Source organism: Chironomus tepperi, unplaced genomic scaffold (genome assembly GCF_022539635.2).
Source record: "Chironomus tepperi strain 1889 unplaced genomic scaffold, CSIRO-AGI_Ctep_v1 contig_359, whole genome shotgun sequence".
Taxonomy (NCBI): domain Eukaryota; kingdom Metazoa; phylum Arthropoda; class Insecta; order Diptera; family Chironomidae; genus Chironomus; species Chironomus tepperi.
The window spans coordinates 1,074,748-1,091,849 of NW_027226481.1; the positions used below are offsets into that span (position 1 = coordinate 1,074,748).

The 17,102-nt window shown below is 32.0% G+C and overlaps 5 protein-coding genes across 5 annotated transcripts in view; 1 reads left to right on the forward strand and 4 right to left on the reverse strand.

Moving 5' to 3' along the window:
* Positions 1 to 6,855, reverse strand: part of osp (myosin phosphatase Rho interacting protein outspread) — a 77,327-nt gene extending 70,472 nt beyond the window's left edge. The window contains exon 1 of the mRNA XM_070646405.1: positions 5,405 to 6,855. Within this exon, the coding sequence (XP_070502506.1) occupies positions 5,405 to 5,533 (129 nt within the window). The 5' untranslated portion in view covers positions 5,534 to 6,855. The remainder of the gene's footprint in view (positions 1 to 5,404) is intronic.
* Positions 6,856 to 8,144: 1,289 nt separating this feature from the next.
* LOC139095096 (bleomycin hydrolase) lies at positions 8,145 to 10,281 on the reverse strand. Its single transcript, XM_070646349.1, has 4 exons — positions 10,145 to 10,281; positions 9,464 to 9,870; positions 8,555 to 9,353; positions 8,145 to 8,451 (listed from the first exon to the last, which is right to left on the reverse strand). Exons 1-4 carry the CDS (start codon positions 10,152 to 10,154, stop codon positions 8,297 to 8,299), a joined length of 1,371 nt encoding a protein of 456 aa, XP_070502450.1. The 5' UTR covers positions 10,155 to 10,281; the 3' UTR covers positions 8,145 to 8,296.
* A 213-nt stretch (positions 10,282 to 10,494) lies between these two features.
* On the forward strand, positions 10,495 to 13,741 carry LOC139095089 (lysine-specific demethylase 3A-like). Its single transcript, XM_070646342.1, has 5 exons — positions 10,495 to 10,651; positions 10,719 to 12,433; positions 12,550 to 13,173; positions 13,235 to 13,339; positions 13,394 to 13,741. The coding sequence occupies exons 1-5, from the start codon at positions 10,564 to 10,566 to the stop codon at positions 13,559 to 13,561; spliced, it is 2,700 nt and encodes an 899-aa protein (XP_070502443.1). The 5' UTR covers positions 10,495 to 10,563; the 3' UTR covers positions 13,562 to 13,741.
* Positions 13,417 to 15,223, reverse strand: LOC139095093 (uncharacterized). The gene is made up of 2 exons (XM_070646345.1): positions 15,083 to 15,223; positions 13,417 to 15,027 (listed from the first exon to the last, which is right to left on the reverse strand). The coding sequence occupies exons 1-2, from the start codon at positions 15,200 to 15,202 to the stop codon at positions 13,558 to 13,560; spliced, it is 1,590 nt and encodes a 529-aa protein (XP_070502446.1). The 5' UTR covers positions 15,203 to 15,223; the 3' UTR covers positions 13,417 to 13,557.
* Positions 15,182 to 16,849, reverse strand: LOC139095095 (zinc finger protein 121-like). Its single transcript, XM_070646348.1, has 2 exons — positions 16,707 to 16,849; positions 15,182 to 16,650 (listed from the first exon to the last, which is right to left on the reverse strand). The coding sequence occupies exons 1-2, from the start codon at positions 16,821 to 16,823 to the stop codon at positions 15,334 to 15,336; spliced, it is 1,434 nt and encodes a 477-aa protein (XP_070502449.1). The 5' UTR covers positions 16,824 to 16,849; the 3' UTR covers positions 15,182 to 15,333.
* Positions 16,850 to 17,102: the final 253 nt, after the last annotated feature.

The window sequence follows — 17,102 nt, forward strand, 5'->3', positions numbered from 1 at the left end:
GAAAGTAGTCAATGAAGTCAATTCCGATTCTTAGAAATTGCTGACGAAAATAAAAAAAATAAATTTTCAATCCCTGCCATAATAATATTTGACTCATATCTTTTACGCCTGAAAGGAATTTTGTTGTTTGAGTCAACGGCGCCGAAACATTTTTTTTTTATATATATGTACATTTGCAAAAGAAATACCTTTTGTTGTTGGACTTTTGTCTTTTACAAGCAAAAATATCGTCAATTGTCGTCATAAATGGAATTCTTTTTAACACACGAATGAAAGATATGCGACGTGATTATCTTATCGACACATTTTTCATTTAATTAAATAAAATTTCTTACTTCAACTTCTCACTCGTCCCATTATATTCAGCTTGATGTCATGTTCGTTTAAGACGAAAAGCCCATCATAAATTTAACAACAATTCATTTATTTATTTATCTTTTTTTTTACAAGTTTTGTCCTTGAATGATACAATCACTAAAATATTTTTGCAGCTATGTTTTCGAAACAGATGGAGTCGATAATGTCTACATTAAGTCTACGAGTCTCAGACCATTTAAAATAGACACTTTACTTGCATTTTATGTCTCCTACTAGTCTTTAATTCCGAATAGGTCAATTTGATTAATCGATCAAAAATCTGACTTTATGTCGGAGTGATTCTGCCTTGGTGACAGATTCGATTTAAATCCAACAACAGGGCAAGGTCTTGCTGGAATGGTGTCGAGTTTTGAATCGATTACCCGACTTGTGCTATTCAGAAATGTCTGTTTGGTACAAGTTTTCTTGATAAGGTTCAAAGTTCAAACAGTTAAGTACCTCTGTCGAGCAATCAGAAAAGAATTCGACTCGGAATTGGTGTGAATATTTGAAGGACGTCGATCTGAATTGTGCTATTAGCAAAAGGAAATTTGGATTAGTCACCTGAGTGCTTGTATGAGTAGAACAGGTATTAGTCGACCTTATGTCTGGTTCAAACTTGACATTTGTAGAGCATGCCATGAAACGTCGTGTTTATAACTAGACTTATGATCAACCTATTCAAGCCTATTCCACTCAGGTTATTGTATCAGATCAAGATGAAATTGGATCTCAAACCAACATTGGATTCAGGAACGGGCTAATGGGAATCTGGCCAACGGGTCAAGAACATGAACTTTAAGTAGGAAAAATGGGAACGAGAGCAAGAAGATTACCTTAAGAATGGAATATTGATAGAACGGACCTGATCGGTAAAGTCGACTCAATTCTATGCAAAATTTGTGTAAACTCTGAACCAAGGACCTATATGAAGTGAACGAAAGCAGAAGACTTTGACAGTTGAGGGTCAATGGAACTAAAAATCAGTGCTTCAGACCCAAAAAAAGTTCAAAATTCCTTACTAGTTTCTCTTTTATTATTAATTTTACTCGTCTTTCATTTCACAGGTCTTTAACGATTATTTTCAGTAAAAAAAGACCTTTTGTTTTGTTTTTTATGTAGCAATCGATTGTGCAAAAATATATCTATTGACAGTAAACATGACTCGAATTTTCTTTATCATCATTCATGTGTCTGCACGCGCGCTTTGATTGCTTATTAGCTCGCTTGTTCCGCGAACTATCGCTCCAAAAATTTATTACAATTTTCTCATTTCAAATTTTTTCACATATTAGTTATTATTTATTTTTCATAGACATTCCACCCGCGCCCCGCTGAACAGCGACGAATAATACAAAACACAAAAAACGTTTTGTTTTCGGAATTACTAATTTGCTGCTGCTATTTTTTACACCAAGTGAAACTTTTTCAAAAAAAATTACTATTGATTACTTCCTGAAATCACTATCAACGATTTCCTACATGTACGCTTGTATGTGCATGAGAGTTTCAGACATTTTCCCATTTCTCATTTTTTTGACTTTTGTAACAATTGATGATTGAAACTTAAATGAAAAGACTTCTTTTTGTTGTTTAACTACCGCAATTGCTTCCATACAAGAGTACCCCGTTAAGTACTCCTCACTCGAGTACCGAAAATGAAAGAGAGATAGAGACTTAAAAAATATTAAATTTTCCGCAATTGAAAGTCAATTTTTTTCATCTATTTCCAGTGTTGCGCAACCTTTGTGTCGCGGCACACAAGTGTCATCCTTTGAAAAATGTTATGAACCGTACAAAGTGTAAGGTTTCGATCGAGGATCACCACCAAGATGTACCATGACACAAAAAAGTTTGGACAACACTGGATCTCCTCAATAGCTTGATATTTCTTCGCTACACTTAACTGGAGCACAACTGCTATGAAATAGAAATATAAATAAAATGAATAAAAAAAAAGTCGTTAATTAATTGATCATGGCTCAACTCTTAATCGTACAATGATACCACTTGAAATGAGCGTTTGCCACTAGTACTTAGTAAATAGCTGTGGCTGCTTACTTATTTGTAATAACTTCTGACATCGAAATGTTATGAAAACAATTCAAACAGAAATTGATTTATACACACATAGCTACTAGAAATAAATATGCTGATATTTGACTTTCAATGGAATTGGATTTCAAGAAATTGGAGTTCTTGTCTTTTAGTCTTTTTATTGTTTTTTGTTGAGTGGGGGTTCTCGAGTGATTGGTAATGCCGAAAGGAAGTTAAGGTTTTAATGTCGATTGATTAATTTTTTAAGATGATTTCTGTTGAGGATGATTTTGTCATTGAATTTGCAAATGTCACAGTTTGTACAGATGGGCTCAGACATAAACTGCAGGCCTGAATTTCCTGCATTTTATAGTTCGTACCAGAGCTCGAAGTCGATTCCATTTTTATATGAAGTCAAGTCGTCTTGTCCGTACAAAATCCGTGTCGACTTCGAGCTATGATTCGTACCTGATAATTCGTCTATGGCTGTAGATCCACTATTTTTGGATGAACCCTAGTAATAAGAGAATGACCCTCAAATGGACCTAGTTTAATTGACAAGTGCAGACAACTGATATGTGTATTTCTTAAGACTACTAATCACATCCAGTCGTCCATAGTACTTGACATACAACTTGTCAATATCATTTATAATGAACGTGAATTAGGTTCAAACCAGAAGTCAAATCTTAAGCAATTATCATTGCATAGATTGCTGTCGATAATGACAAGGATTCGAACAATGAAAAAACACCTTCAATTAAGACTCATTAAGGTAGAATAATCTAGACTATAAATACAACTTGCAATGTTCTAATTAAAGTATCCAAATGGATTTAAGTAAGATCCAGTGGATTATAAGTTAATACCGGTATACCGGTATTGAGATTTTTCAATACCGAAATACCGGTAAAGAACAATACAATTGACACGTGTTACGAAAAAACATTCAAATTTCAAAAAAAAATTAATTTATTAATAAATTCATAGCTTATTAACGAAAATTTAAATTTTGAATGTACTCTATAATTACGCTTACTATAATTAAGAAGGAAAAAATTTAAATTGTTTATATAATCTTATTGTTTATGCGAAATATAAGAGTTATATATTATGCAAATTGAAGAAATGAAAAAAAGAAAGGAAATTTAATATTTTAATATGATGATTGTTCATCAAATCAAGAAAAAGATTTAGGCTTAATGTCTCAATCTGTATTTCTTTCCGTCTTCCGAAGTCGCTTTTTATTACATTGTAAAATAAAGAAAGAAGCATTACCGAATAAATACATTTCATCTCAAGAAAGTGAAAATTTATTGCATATAATTTATAATTTTTGGTCAAAATTGTATTTTTTAAATTTTTTGAATAGGTTTTTTATAATATAATGTGGGCTTAATTCTTTTTTTTCTCATTTTACTTTCATATAATTTTAAATTTTCGCATTTTTATATCAAATTAAAATATAATATATTATATTAGAGCAGTGGTGGGCAACCTTTATGCCGAGGCACACTTCGATGGTAAACCTCAATCGAAACCGCACACTCCATACGGTTCATGACATTTCCACTAGTGTGCCACAGCACACAGGTTGCCCACAACTGTATTAGACAGTATGGAATGGTAAAATGATGATTGTGGGAAACAAAAGGAATTTATAGTCAATTATCACCCGAAAAGAATCAATAGAAATACAACAAAAACAACACAAAAATCCTTTTGTGATGATAAAGCGCTAAATGTGTCACATGCTGTGCTTTCTACAAATTATACAGCTGAAAAAATTATTCATTATTGGAATAGCAAGCTCCTCACAATTAGAAAACTCCCACGTTTAAATGGAGACTTTTTACACAATTGTTTCAAAACCTTAATTTCATTTGCAAATGAATAAATTTATTCATAAAGAGCTATGACAAGTGCCCGTCACCTACAGACAAAAATAGCACTTAAAATTCTCTCCCATAGCGAGAAAATATTTGGCCTAAAAGTTTCAATGTTGTGTTTTTTTTTATTTTTTTGTCTTTCATGCTTACAAATACAGAATTAATATTTTTCTCTCTCGCATTGCTGTTGCTGCTGCTGTAGTATGTCTTATAAGAAAGAAGCAATAATATAATATAAATTCCAATACATTCACCGATTCAAACACTAGTTTAATATGTTAGCGCTCATAAATTTTGTATTGGAATCTTTAACAAAAATTCAAGTTGGATATATTGTGAATGAATGTGGATGATTTTGAGTGCATTTTTATGTTTTGCAAGTGAATTCTTTGAATTTTTGTGGTAATTCTAATTGGATTTGGTTTTTTGGATTTTTAACGTATTCTACAGTTTTGAAAATTATTGTAATATTTTGGTTGTTATTACCCTGGATGTAAATATTGTGAAATTTGTTTTTCAACTTTTCAGTTGCTTTTATGCTTAATTTAAATCATTGTTCTACTAGATAATGATCTTCAGCTATTGTATAAATACCTTATAGCTCCAAATGTGTTTCAAAATGCACTTTAACTAAAGAATTTGAATTTTTTAACTTTTGAACTTTGAATTTATCACTACACTAAATTAACTTCACAGTTGATAATCCCCTTTTGTTAAAAAAAAAATTCTAATCCCATGTCAATGATGTCAATAAATTTTCCCCGAAAAGAATTCCATGAATTTTAATTAGATTATGATATTTATTGGACTATAAATTAATGTTATTCATGTTCATACAACAAAAACTGTCAAAAGTAATTAGAATACAAATGAATTTCAATCATAAATCATCGAGTCCAAAGTGAAACTGCGAAAAAATTATGATTCCACAAAAATTTTGTTTCTTTTGTGAGAACTTCTTTCTTTCCAAAATAATAATAATAATATATATGAAGCTATCTTGTTGCCCGAGATACTGTGTATATCTTTTTATTAAGAAAGATATTTTTATTTACGAAAATAAAAGAAATGAAGAAAAATTGTTTTGATTTATTATCAGTTGTGTATGGAGTTCTACTTACCCGATTATGATCAAGTGCGGCAGCATTATGTTCCTCTCGTTTGCCAAAACAACCCGTACACTTATTCTTATTGAATATGTTGGGTGAAAATTTGCGGCATTCAGCAATGCAACGATTATTGCTCAACATTGTTATTTAATCAATATCTCGTTGATTTATTATTATTAATTAAATTAATGTTCCTTTTTTTAGAGTTTCCTCACTCACTCACACACACACAAACTTTAATAACTTGAGTTCAATACAATTTTAGTCGTCTTTTTCCTCATCATTCACAAAAAAAAATATCCAAGTAAGTGCAATGGAAATCCAAAAAAAAATTAATTGAAATCCAATTTAACAATTAAGTTCATAAGAAAGTAATTTCGTTACGTTTCATTTGTTTTTAACTTCTCAATGAAGAAGTTTCACAATACCAGCAAATGGACTTTGATAATTTTTTTACTTCTTTCTTCATCATCATCGTCAATTTTCTTCTTCTTAACACTGGATCTCATTCAAAATGATTTCCTTTGTTGTTATATTACACCTCTTTTTATGACTTCTTATGATCACTTACAACTTTTTCGTGGTCTCGCAAATTGTGTCTCTTTAAAGTAAATACGACAAAAAAAAAATTCCACTCGACACGTTCGTAAGATTCTTTGCCTGGATGTTGGAAGTTAAAACTCTTGACAAACAAAATATTAATTAACTTTTTTTTTCTCTCTCTTCTTTGTCGTGTTGTTTGACAATTCAATAATACTTGCTTTAATTTTAATTGTTTTGAGTCTCTGTAAGCTCTCTTTATAGATATGTATCTGATGTAATTGTGTAAATAATGCACTATTTACTCTTTTTTTTATATTTTACGCTCTCACTAAAGTGTATTTAGCTATTATTTACCAAGTTACTTTATCTATGTTATGCTATTATCTATGGGGTCATAGTAGGCATTTTTTTTCGACTTAAATTATTTGCTCGTACCATGCAAAGCTTATGCGATGGCAAGGAAAAATAACTTTTTTTTTTTCACCAAGCATGTATGGAGATAAAGAAAAAAAAAATCACATAACTCTCATGCTGTTGATTTGTATATGTGCTCAGAAAAGAAACCTGAAATTACACAAACTCGTACACTTCGTCGAGAGATTTCTTATTTCATTTTTTTAACACACATTGAACTTGTTTCTGTGAAGAATTTGATGTTTTTTTTTCTCTTTAACTCAATAAATCGTACTGGATAATAAGAAATACACTATAATTTCACTCATTCACAATTTTAAGTCCTTAATTTATTACATTAATACTCATAAAATTGGATATAAATGTCCAAATATTATGCGAAATTATTTCTTCGTGTTAACATAGTCGCATAAATCTTTTTTAATATTTTCGTATGGGATTTAACCGATTACTTCTATTCGAATATCGCTAATTTATTTTTTTAAGTAAAACACATCTTTACTCGACGGCGTTACAAAACACAATGAGAATATTTTTTTATACTATATAATGTTATTGAGTATAAAACTTGATCGCGAGAGTATCACATCAAAACAGTTTATGTACGTGCCCAGAGAGAAACATTCTGCATTTCATTGTGACTTTAGTTCTGCTCTCTGTAGCTTAACTTTTATCTATGGATCTATTGTTGATCCTCTTTTGTCGTCTCATTTGATAAGACACAGCTTAATTATCTCAAGTTAAAATACAAAAACAAATTCCTTAGTGATAAGATTGATAAAAACCGTTAAAATAATCATCCACGTGTTCCTCGTCATAATTTTTCTAAAATTTCCGTTATCGAAAAAATTCAAATCTTTTTGATCAAAATTCAAAAAATGTTCGGTATTTTTGAACTCACACATACATTCAAAGTACGAAATAAACAAGTTAAGATTGAAAATTTCCAAGGAACTTTATTTAATTAAATTAACTAAGATTTAGCAATGAAAATAAAATTTTACATACTCAGTCGTGAACTGCAACTGTATCAGTGTTTCCTCCTAGGGAAGGATTCAGGAGACAATTATTTGATAGGACAGAAAAGCGAGAAACAATTGTGCAAAAATTCAAGAATATATCAATTAAATTCATATGCTCTGTATTTATTCCTCAATGAGATCCAGTGCTGCCCGAATTATCACTATCGTGTTGCTAGAAATATAAAAAGCTCAAGTGAAGCATTTGTCATACAATTAGTACCAAATACAACAGAATACATTGACAGGATATGGTAAGAAATTAAAAGATCCAGAATGGAAGTAGAAGTTAATCATTTTGTTCATTTTAGGGGAGAAATAGTAAGGCAGCTAGTGTGGGAACAGCTGGAAATCGAGTATATGATGGGATGGCTTTCAACATTAGGTAAGACATGTCGAATTTAAGATTGATCTGTCCTGGATCTACAAGACTAACAAATCCATATTAATATCCACAGGTGGCGCATTTTCAGCCTTAGGAGACTATTTTGAGGATCGAGCAGAAATAGCAGGAAAAATATCGTTCCATCAAATGAAACTAGCTTATCGTCTTGGAGATCCAAACTTACTGTCACGCTGTAAGCTGTTCCTTAGCATTTCATTAATTCAACAAAACAGGTTCAAATTCGCTCAATTCATCGTTAGACAACAATATCAATATGCATTAGAAACTGATGATAATCGACTGAGAAAGATGTGTCTTGGTATCTGGTCTAAATTACAGTATACTTACAAAATTCATAGACAAAGAATAGGAATAAGGAAGAGATGTAAAATTTAATTTATTTGTAAATAATAAAAAAAAATCTTTTTATTGGGAAAATTATAATACCATAAGTTGCTTGAAAATTTTTAGTGCATCTTTTAGGTGATGTTTTCTGGTAATAAGTAAATGTATGGCATGATATTAATTTCTTGGAGATTCCATTTAACATCTGGCTAAGCTTCCCATTGGGTCCCAAGCATTCAAAACGATTGGCTTGGTCTCGAAGACTTTCATGATTTCCTCTGAAACGTACTTCTTATCGACAACAATTTCGTAGCCATATTCTCTGAACCAGTCGACAGTCATGATGAGGTATCCTGAATTAAAAAAGATAACGGTCATTAATTATTTAAAAAATAACGATCGAATAATATTTGAATTTTTCAGGTTCAAAAATATTTTGAAAAATAACGGCTTTACCTTTGTCACCTCCACGACTTTCGCCCCAGCTATTTTCAACGCGGAACTTAGTTGGTTTATCCTCATTATCAGTTCCATATCCAGTAAACACCATTGCGTGAGTCATCAATGAATCACCATAAATTAATCGATCAGCCTTTTGCAGACCCAATTGTACTTCCGTGTTGAAAAGTACTTTATAATCATGAATTTGCAGATCTTCAATGCCTCCTTGAAATCTAGCAAATCTAGCTCCAACATCACAACCAAACCAAACAGCTTCATTATCTTTTAAGCTCTTTGTAATCAGATCAATAAGAACGTCGACTGGTTGATTATTGTAAAATACAGTTCGTCCACCAACGACATTTCCTAAACAGTCAACAGTATATCCTTTACCAAATTCATTCGAGGGACGTGGATCAGTTACTAAACATACTTTATCATCAACATTAAAGTAAGGCTTGACATATTGCTCATAAAATTCGAGTGCTGTAACTGGTCCAACTGAGAAATATTTCTTATTTTTATCATAATATTCCCAGGTGAATTTTTCTGGTGGAATTCCTAAGCAAATGCCAACAATACTATAAATATGTTGCATCTGCTCATCAACCTTCTTCTGGACATCATCATTTGATGCTCCAGAACTAATTAAGTCTCTTAAAGCCTTCGAAAATTCTCGCAATTTTGACTTCAAAATTGCATTCATTCGAGCTGAATTTTCACTCGAGAAGCTTTCTGGGAAGCATTTCTTTGGCATAACGCCATGTTTGTTGATTATGTTGACGATCATGTCCCATTGTCCACCGTCACCGATCTAAAATAAAATTAATTAATAACGAGCAAATAAAATTTAAATTCAAACTAAATTTGCAGGAAATTTCAAAATTTAAAGAACCGTTAAAAATGAATTATTTTTGAACTTACTGGATCTCCATGCAAGAATGAAACAAGTCGTCCATCGACTTTTTCTCCTCGTTTTGCAGTTTCCACAATATTATTCAAGAAGTAGTATGAACGTTCAATCTTATCCCAATAGAAGAAATAAGCTTGAGAGAATTCAAACTCCTCCAAATTGTATTGCTTCATAAAAGGCAATCGCATAACATTATGAGCCGCAAAATTCCAGCATCTTCCAGTTGACTTTTGGTCACAAATTGGCTTGGCCTCATCAACCTTGTAAGTAAATACATGATTTATTTCCTCGATTCTAGGACGACACATTGCAATCTCGAGTGGATCTTTTTGGGTACATGCATTTTGAGCGAGACGATTTTTTGGACACTTGTAAAACTCATCACGAAGAGATTTCAGACCTTGCTTTGATAAAGGTGCTATAAATAGATAAAATAGTAAAATAAATTAAACTTATTGTGATGACAAAGCATATAATAAAGAACAATTGAATGCAAAAAAATCCTTTGTTCATTTATATTGATGACGTATGTTTACGTACAAAGATATAGCTATATTTGCAGTAAAATGCACATAAACGATAAGTCTGTATCTGTTTCATCAATCAATTTGAACAAACGGTACATAAAGTGAAATCGGCAAACAGAAACTAGAACAAATGCGTTTTTTGCACAAAATTCATCTTTTACTTACCTAATGACATGCTTATAAGTTAATTAGCGTATTATTCACAAGACAGAATTAATTTAATTGATTTAAAATGTTGAATAATCTGCTTAAATTAATATTTTATGAATTACGGAAGTTACTCAGATATTCAAGGGGGCAGACACTATAGAACAAGTAAGAAGAACAGCATTTAAGTGCTTATTACAAAAGCGCATTTTCTATGGTAACTGTAATTAAGAAATTATTTACAAAAATCAATCAATTCATTGCTGGAATCAACCGACCAAACTGCAATTAATAATCCATACTTCACATGTTCAGCTAAGAACCATGTCAGACAGTCAGAATGTCAACAACTGCGCAACATCAAAATAAGTGCTAATAAAAACAAAAATATTCGGCATTAGTGAAAAAATAAAAATTAATTGAAAATAAGGTCAAATATGACAGATGGAGAGTATCATTGCGATCCATTCGCAAATATGTATCTACAGGAGAATCCGACGGTTCCAGTGATACCAATTAATCCAGGTTTTAATTGAAAATTTTTTGATTTCAATAATTTTGTAATTTTTTCCGAATTTATTTTCTTAATTAGAATATCCACCTGAGCAGCTGGAAGGATCTGATGCAATACCAAATGACAATTCAGAATCATTGATATTCAGTGAAGACGATCCAATGATTTCAACCTATCCAAATGATATTGACGAAAATGATGAAGAAGACATAAAACCTGACAAAAGTACATCCGAAAGTTTTGGCGAGGAAGAGACAAAAGTTGTAAGGAAGAAGGGACGTCCAAAAGGCTCATTTAAAAATACAACTCCTGTTGTCAAGCCCGTTAAAACACCAAAACCAGGAAATCCAGGACCAAAGCCAGCAAGACCATATCAAGCACGTAAATTGAAAATATCAATAGATGGTGAACAGCAAGCTAATGAAAGACTTCCAAAAATGAGACAAAATGTTAGTAGCTTAAAGCTCACAAATGAACAAATTGAAGATCTGAAAAAGAACGGAAGAAGCTTTTGTCAGCCAGGCGTATGCTACATTATAGCACCACAGCTAGCAAAGTGCATTGAGTGCTTGAAAAAAACAGACAGAAAACGTCGACAGACAAGAGAAGTTGATTGTCGATTTTATCACTTCCGAAAGCTTCGATATGAAGGAGATGAATTGGTTGTCGTTGGCTTTCTAGATCCAATGGATGATCCGAAGGATGTAGATCGCTCTATTTGGATTCCACAGCCTGATAAATTAAAATTTAAATCATTATCAGTCGCAAATGCTCGATTAATAATTGCTCATGTTGGTGATGAATTATGCAGGATAATAGCTAAGGAACGAAGTTATTACGAGCAATACAAATCAGATTCAAAGCCAGTAATTTGGAAGAGATTAATTGATGGTGTTTTAGAGATGTGTGATTTGTGCAATACAACTTTATTTAATGTCCACTTAATTTGCACCAGTTGTGGATTGACTTTGTGTATTGACTGTGCAAATGAACAAAATCCAAATCTTGCTGACACAGTTTGTTCCAAAAATAAGGAGGAACACAGTTACGATGAGCTATTTCTGACACAAATCATTGTTGGTGATTGTATGGATGTCCTTCAAAGAAATCTACACGATATTTGCAGTTATCATAAAATAATACATAATTGTGGATATAAAACGGAACCAATCATAGAAATTGATCGAGTAAAAGAGAATATAATAAACAGCATGATTAATGATGATGGAACATTAATTAAAACATTTTTAAATCGTGAACCAATTCATCTTTACAAGCATATGGAAGTGGACATAAGTACTGTTAAGTATGAGGACAGTGATGTAAATGTCTTCAATGAAGTTCCATTAATTAAAAGACCTCCAAAACAGCCAAGACATATTCGTCCAGACAGATATTTTGCAAAGAATGGACGAGAAACAGTTTTAAGCATTTCCAGAGTTATGAGTCAAGCTACTTCCGATATATTCTATAAAGACGTTCCACACAAATGGCTATGTGAGAATAAACTTTTAAGACTTTTGGATCCAACACATCCGAGAAATGAAGAATTTTTTGCTGAACAATGGCAACGCGGTCAGCCGGTATTGATCTCTAATGTACTTCAACTACTTGATAAGAAGCTATGGCTACCTCAATCATTCTCAAATGAATTTGGAGATGAGAAATCTGATTTTATTAATTGTATGACTGGAAATCTCGTTCGAAATAAGGAAATTGCTGTATTTTGGGATGGATTTGAAGTTGTTGAGAAGCGTTTGAGAGATAATGAAGGCAAACCAATGCTATTAAAGGTGAGCTTGCTAATTCTTTTTAAAACCGTTAATTCAATTTTAAATATTTAAAGTTCAAATTTTGAACTAAAAATTTCAAATTAATAAAAGTCGTTAAATTTTAAATTCTTTTGCAGCTTAAAGATTGGCCGCCAGAAACAGATTTTAAAAAGATCATGCCATCGAGATTTGAAGACATCATGAAAAACTTGCCCATGAATCCATACACAAATCGTACTGGTGATTTAAACATAGTAAAATATCTTCCACAATGCTTCATACATCCTGATCTTGGACCAAAAGGATATTTTGCATATGGATCCCCATTTTATCTCAAAGAAGGCACGACAAATCTTCATTTAGATATATCTGATGCCTGTAATGTGATGTGCTACATAGGATTTCCTCGTGATAAAAACATAAGTGTTGACGAATATGTAGAACAAGGATTTCGGGCAATAATTGAAGGAGATTGTGATTTAGCTAATATTGATCGTGTCACTAAGGATGGAGAGATTCCAGGTGCTATATGGCATATTTATGAAGCATGTGATGCAGACAAAGTTCGAGACTTTCTGATAAAGATTGCATCTGAAAAGGGTTTTAAAATTGCAAAGGATCATGATGTCATCCATGACCAGAATTGGTATTTGGACGGAGAACTACGAAACAGACTACATTCCGAATATGGAGTAAAAGGATACGCATTTGTACAATTTTTAGGAGATACTGTAATATTGCCAGCAGGTACACCTCATCAAGTAAGTATTTAAGGAAATACATTTGATACTGTTTGTAATCAGCATAACTTATTTAATTCAGGTACGAAACATTTATTCATGTATAAAAGTTGCTGAGGATTTTGTGTCGCCGCAACAGATGCCACACTGTCTTCATCTTAGTGAAGAGTTCAGAAAGCTTACTAAGGTATGAACAGCATATTGCTGTAATTCTTGCATAATTTAATTAAATATTTTTCAGGATCATACAAACAACATCGAGAAATTAAACATCAAAAACATTGCATACCACAGCGTGAAGGAGGCCGTAGCAAATTTATTACACACAATGAACATAATCTACAATACTGGTACAAAAGTTCCGTCAGCAATTCGAGAGCCGAAAGCTAAAACAGAAAAAGTAGTTTAAGTGACTTCAATGACGTCAAACTTTATGTCTTTAAAAAGTGATTCCACTGTATTTTCATCACACTGATGTTTTCTTTGAAGATGTATTTTAACTCTGTACTTGCCCGATATCTTGTATGAACAATTATCTAATGGACAGTAAAATAGCCTGCGTGGATATACCTTTTTAACATGACCTTTAGCTACATGCCTTTTTAAATTGTGATATTTTGTGAACATCTTTCCACATTCAGTACATGGAAATTCTGTGACATGTGTTTGCTGCTCTTCCGACTTGTACTCTAAACTCTTAATTGCAGCTTCTCTAGCTTCTTCGTCTAATTCCTTGTGATATTTAATTAAATGTTGCCTAAACTTTTCCTTTCTTTTCATTGAAAATCCACAGTTTTCAACGGGACATTGTACTCTTAGTGATCTATGTACTGTATCCATATGTCTTTTCATTGTATTGTACTGTGCAAATGGACAACCACATTCAACACAAACAAATTCCTTTAACTTTTGATGTCTGATTTTGACATGCTTCTTCATCATCTCATTTGTTGCAAATTTCTTTTCACATCCTTCGTAGCTGCATGAAACTGTTGGCGGTAAATGGACACGTTTAATATGTGAACGAACTTCAGCGACTGTATAGAACATTAAATCACATCGAGGGCACTTTTCCTTCTTGTCAAAATGTCGTGGAACGTGCAAATTTAAATCTTTTGTTGTAAAGAACTTCTTTTCGCAATGTGGACAGCCATAATTACGGATGTTGTGATGGATATTTCTAATATGATTATTTAATTGCGAGATGCTGTAATAAGCCTTGTCACATTCTGTACATAAGACATTTTTCTCGCGAGAAAAGGCTGTATGGAAACTTGTGAAGTGCTTCTTTAATGTGTCCTTCCTGGAACACTTAAATTCACAATGTGCACATTCAATTAAGTCTCTGTATTGTTTGGGAATATGCTGTTGTACATGGATCTCAATCTTGTGCTTAAAATAGCATCCGAATGAACATTTATCGCAGAAATACTTTTTACTAACTTGATTGTGAGTATATTTGAAATGTTCCTTAAGATTCTTAACTTTACTTCCACAAAGTGTACATTCTTTCTTCTCGCGCTTCTTTTTCTTAGGTTTCGGTTCGTCTATCACTGAATTTGTTTGCTCAACTGTATCCACTAAATCTTCTTTAAGGTCATTACTATCACAATCCACATACGATTGAGAAAAATGTTCCGAGAAGTCGAAATCATTATCATTTGAGTTCTCATTATTATATTCTACTTTTATGCTGTTTACTGGATCTACATTCTCGGTTTTGATATTGACACTGTTAAATCCAGTTGCTTTCTTTTCAAGTTCAGTCTGCTTCTCTATGAACAAATTCTTTGTAGTTATACATTTATTTAGGTTTTTTGAACATTCTATGCATATCGAGTTTGAAAGATTAAGGAATACTGAATGTTTTGATAGCTGGAAAAATGATTTTCATTAATATTGTGATAAATATTAAATTTCATTAACTTACATTAATTTGTGTAAGTTCATAGAACGATTCCTCGATTGTCTTATCAATTTTGAGTAGTTTGATACGCCTAGTTGATTCTTTTAGACAGAAACGACAGTATTTTTCTGTAAATATATCCATTTTTATTTATTTTGATGTTTACACTTTTTTGATTTTCATAAGACGCATGCTCTTTATAAGACGCGATATTTTGTGTTTTATAAACCGCGACATCGTCTTCTTAAGTCCGATTAGGTATCTAGTGATGATTGTCACTCATACTTAATATTCTTAAGGACAATTTCTCTCATTTTCTCATCAATATTCTTATGTACTTTAGTTAAATGAATCTTATATTTGTCTTTTCTAGTAATTGAATATGTGCAGTTATCAACTGGACAATGTATCCTCAATGCTTTATGAATAGAATCGATGTGCCTCTTCATGTTGTTATACTGTCCAAAACTAGATCCACAAAAATTACAAATAAATTCTTTAAGATGCTCATGTCTTGTCTTTATGTGCATTTTAAGCTGTGAATTTGTATGAAATTTTCTTTGGCAATCAGGGATGTGACAAATGATGCTTGCCGGTTGATGCTTATGTCTAACATGCCGCCGTAAGTCAACTTTACAAAAGAAAACAGCATCACATTCTGAGCATTTTTCATTCTTCTCAAAATGCCGTGCTAAATGAATTTTCAGATCTTTTGGGGTAAAGAAGCCTTTCCCACAGTGCTGACACAGATGGTTCCTTATATTCTGATGGACTGACTTTATATGGATATTAAGTTGTGATGTATTATAGAATGATTTCTTACAATGTGGACAGTCATAGACTTTTTGTCTATCAATCTGATGCATTGTCATTATATGAGACTTTAAGGCATCCTTTCGGCTACACATAAAGTCACATTCAGTACATTTAATTAAGTTTCTAAATTCTTTTGGGATGTGTTTCTGTAAATGCCTTTCAATTTTTGTTTTAAAGTAGCACGAGTAGCTACAATGATCACAATAGAAGCTTTTCTTTGCCTGATTATGAGTGAACTTTAGATGCTCGACTAGATTCTTAACAAAACTCCCACAGACTGCACATTGCTGCTTCTCATCGGTCTTATTACTAACTAACTTATTCTTAACTATTTCTTTAATTTTGTGGATCTTTTGGCAATGCTTTTGCAGTCTGTCAAATTTTGGAGAGCTATAGCTGCAAGATTGACATTCATGTCGTTTCTTATGTGTCTGGATGTGATTCGGAAATTCTGACTGGTCAAATAAATTAAGGCAATGAGGACATTCTGTCATTTCAATTTGATTGGGCTCATAGATCACTTCTGTTTGTGACAATGCTTCAAAATTACATAAATTTTCATTGTCTAAGAAGCTATCTGTTGCTTCCGCTTTGGATGTTTGCAGATCATTTTCTTGCTTAATATCCAAGTCATGAAATATTATTAGAATCTTCTTCTCAAGTTCTATCTGATTATTAATGAATAGTTTCTTTATGTCTAAACATTTCATAAGATCTCTATAGCATGTCTCACATATCGAATGCGGAATATTTGGATGGCTGGTATAGTTTGTGAGCTAAAATTAAAAAATTCTTAAGTCTTTAGTCATTTTCATACAACTGTTGTACTTACTTTGATTTGTGTAAGATCGTAGAATAGCTCCTCAATGCTTTCATCAAGTTCCAGCATACGAACATCTCTGGATCGGTCTACTAAACAAAATCTACAATTTATATCAAGAATATCCATTGTTTTTGTTTACTTTTTGTTATCATTCTTTTATAAATAGCAAAAGAGAATGCTGTTAGGTGCACACTTTGGGTGTATCTTGATGAAATTAGGTAAAATTATATAATTAACATTTTTATTGATGTAAACGGTCAAAAATTATTTAAATTTGTTCAAAACCTTTCAATTTTTCATGTAGAACCATACAATTTACGACATTTGTATAGTTTTGTAACACAATTTTTTTTTATCTAAGTTGGCCGTTTTTGTTTTTAACACTTTTCATTTAATTAATAACAT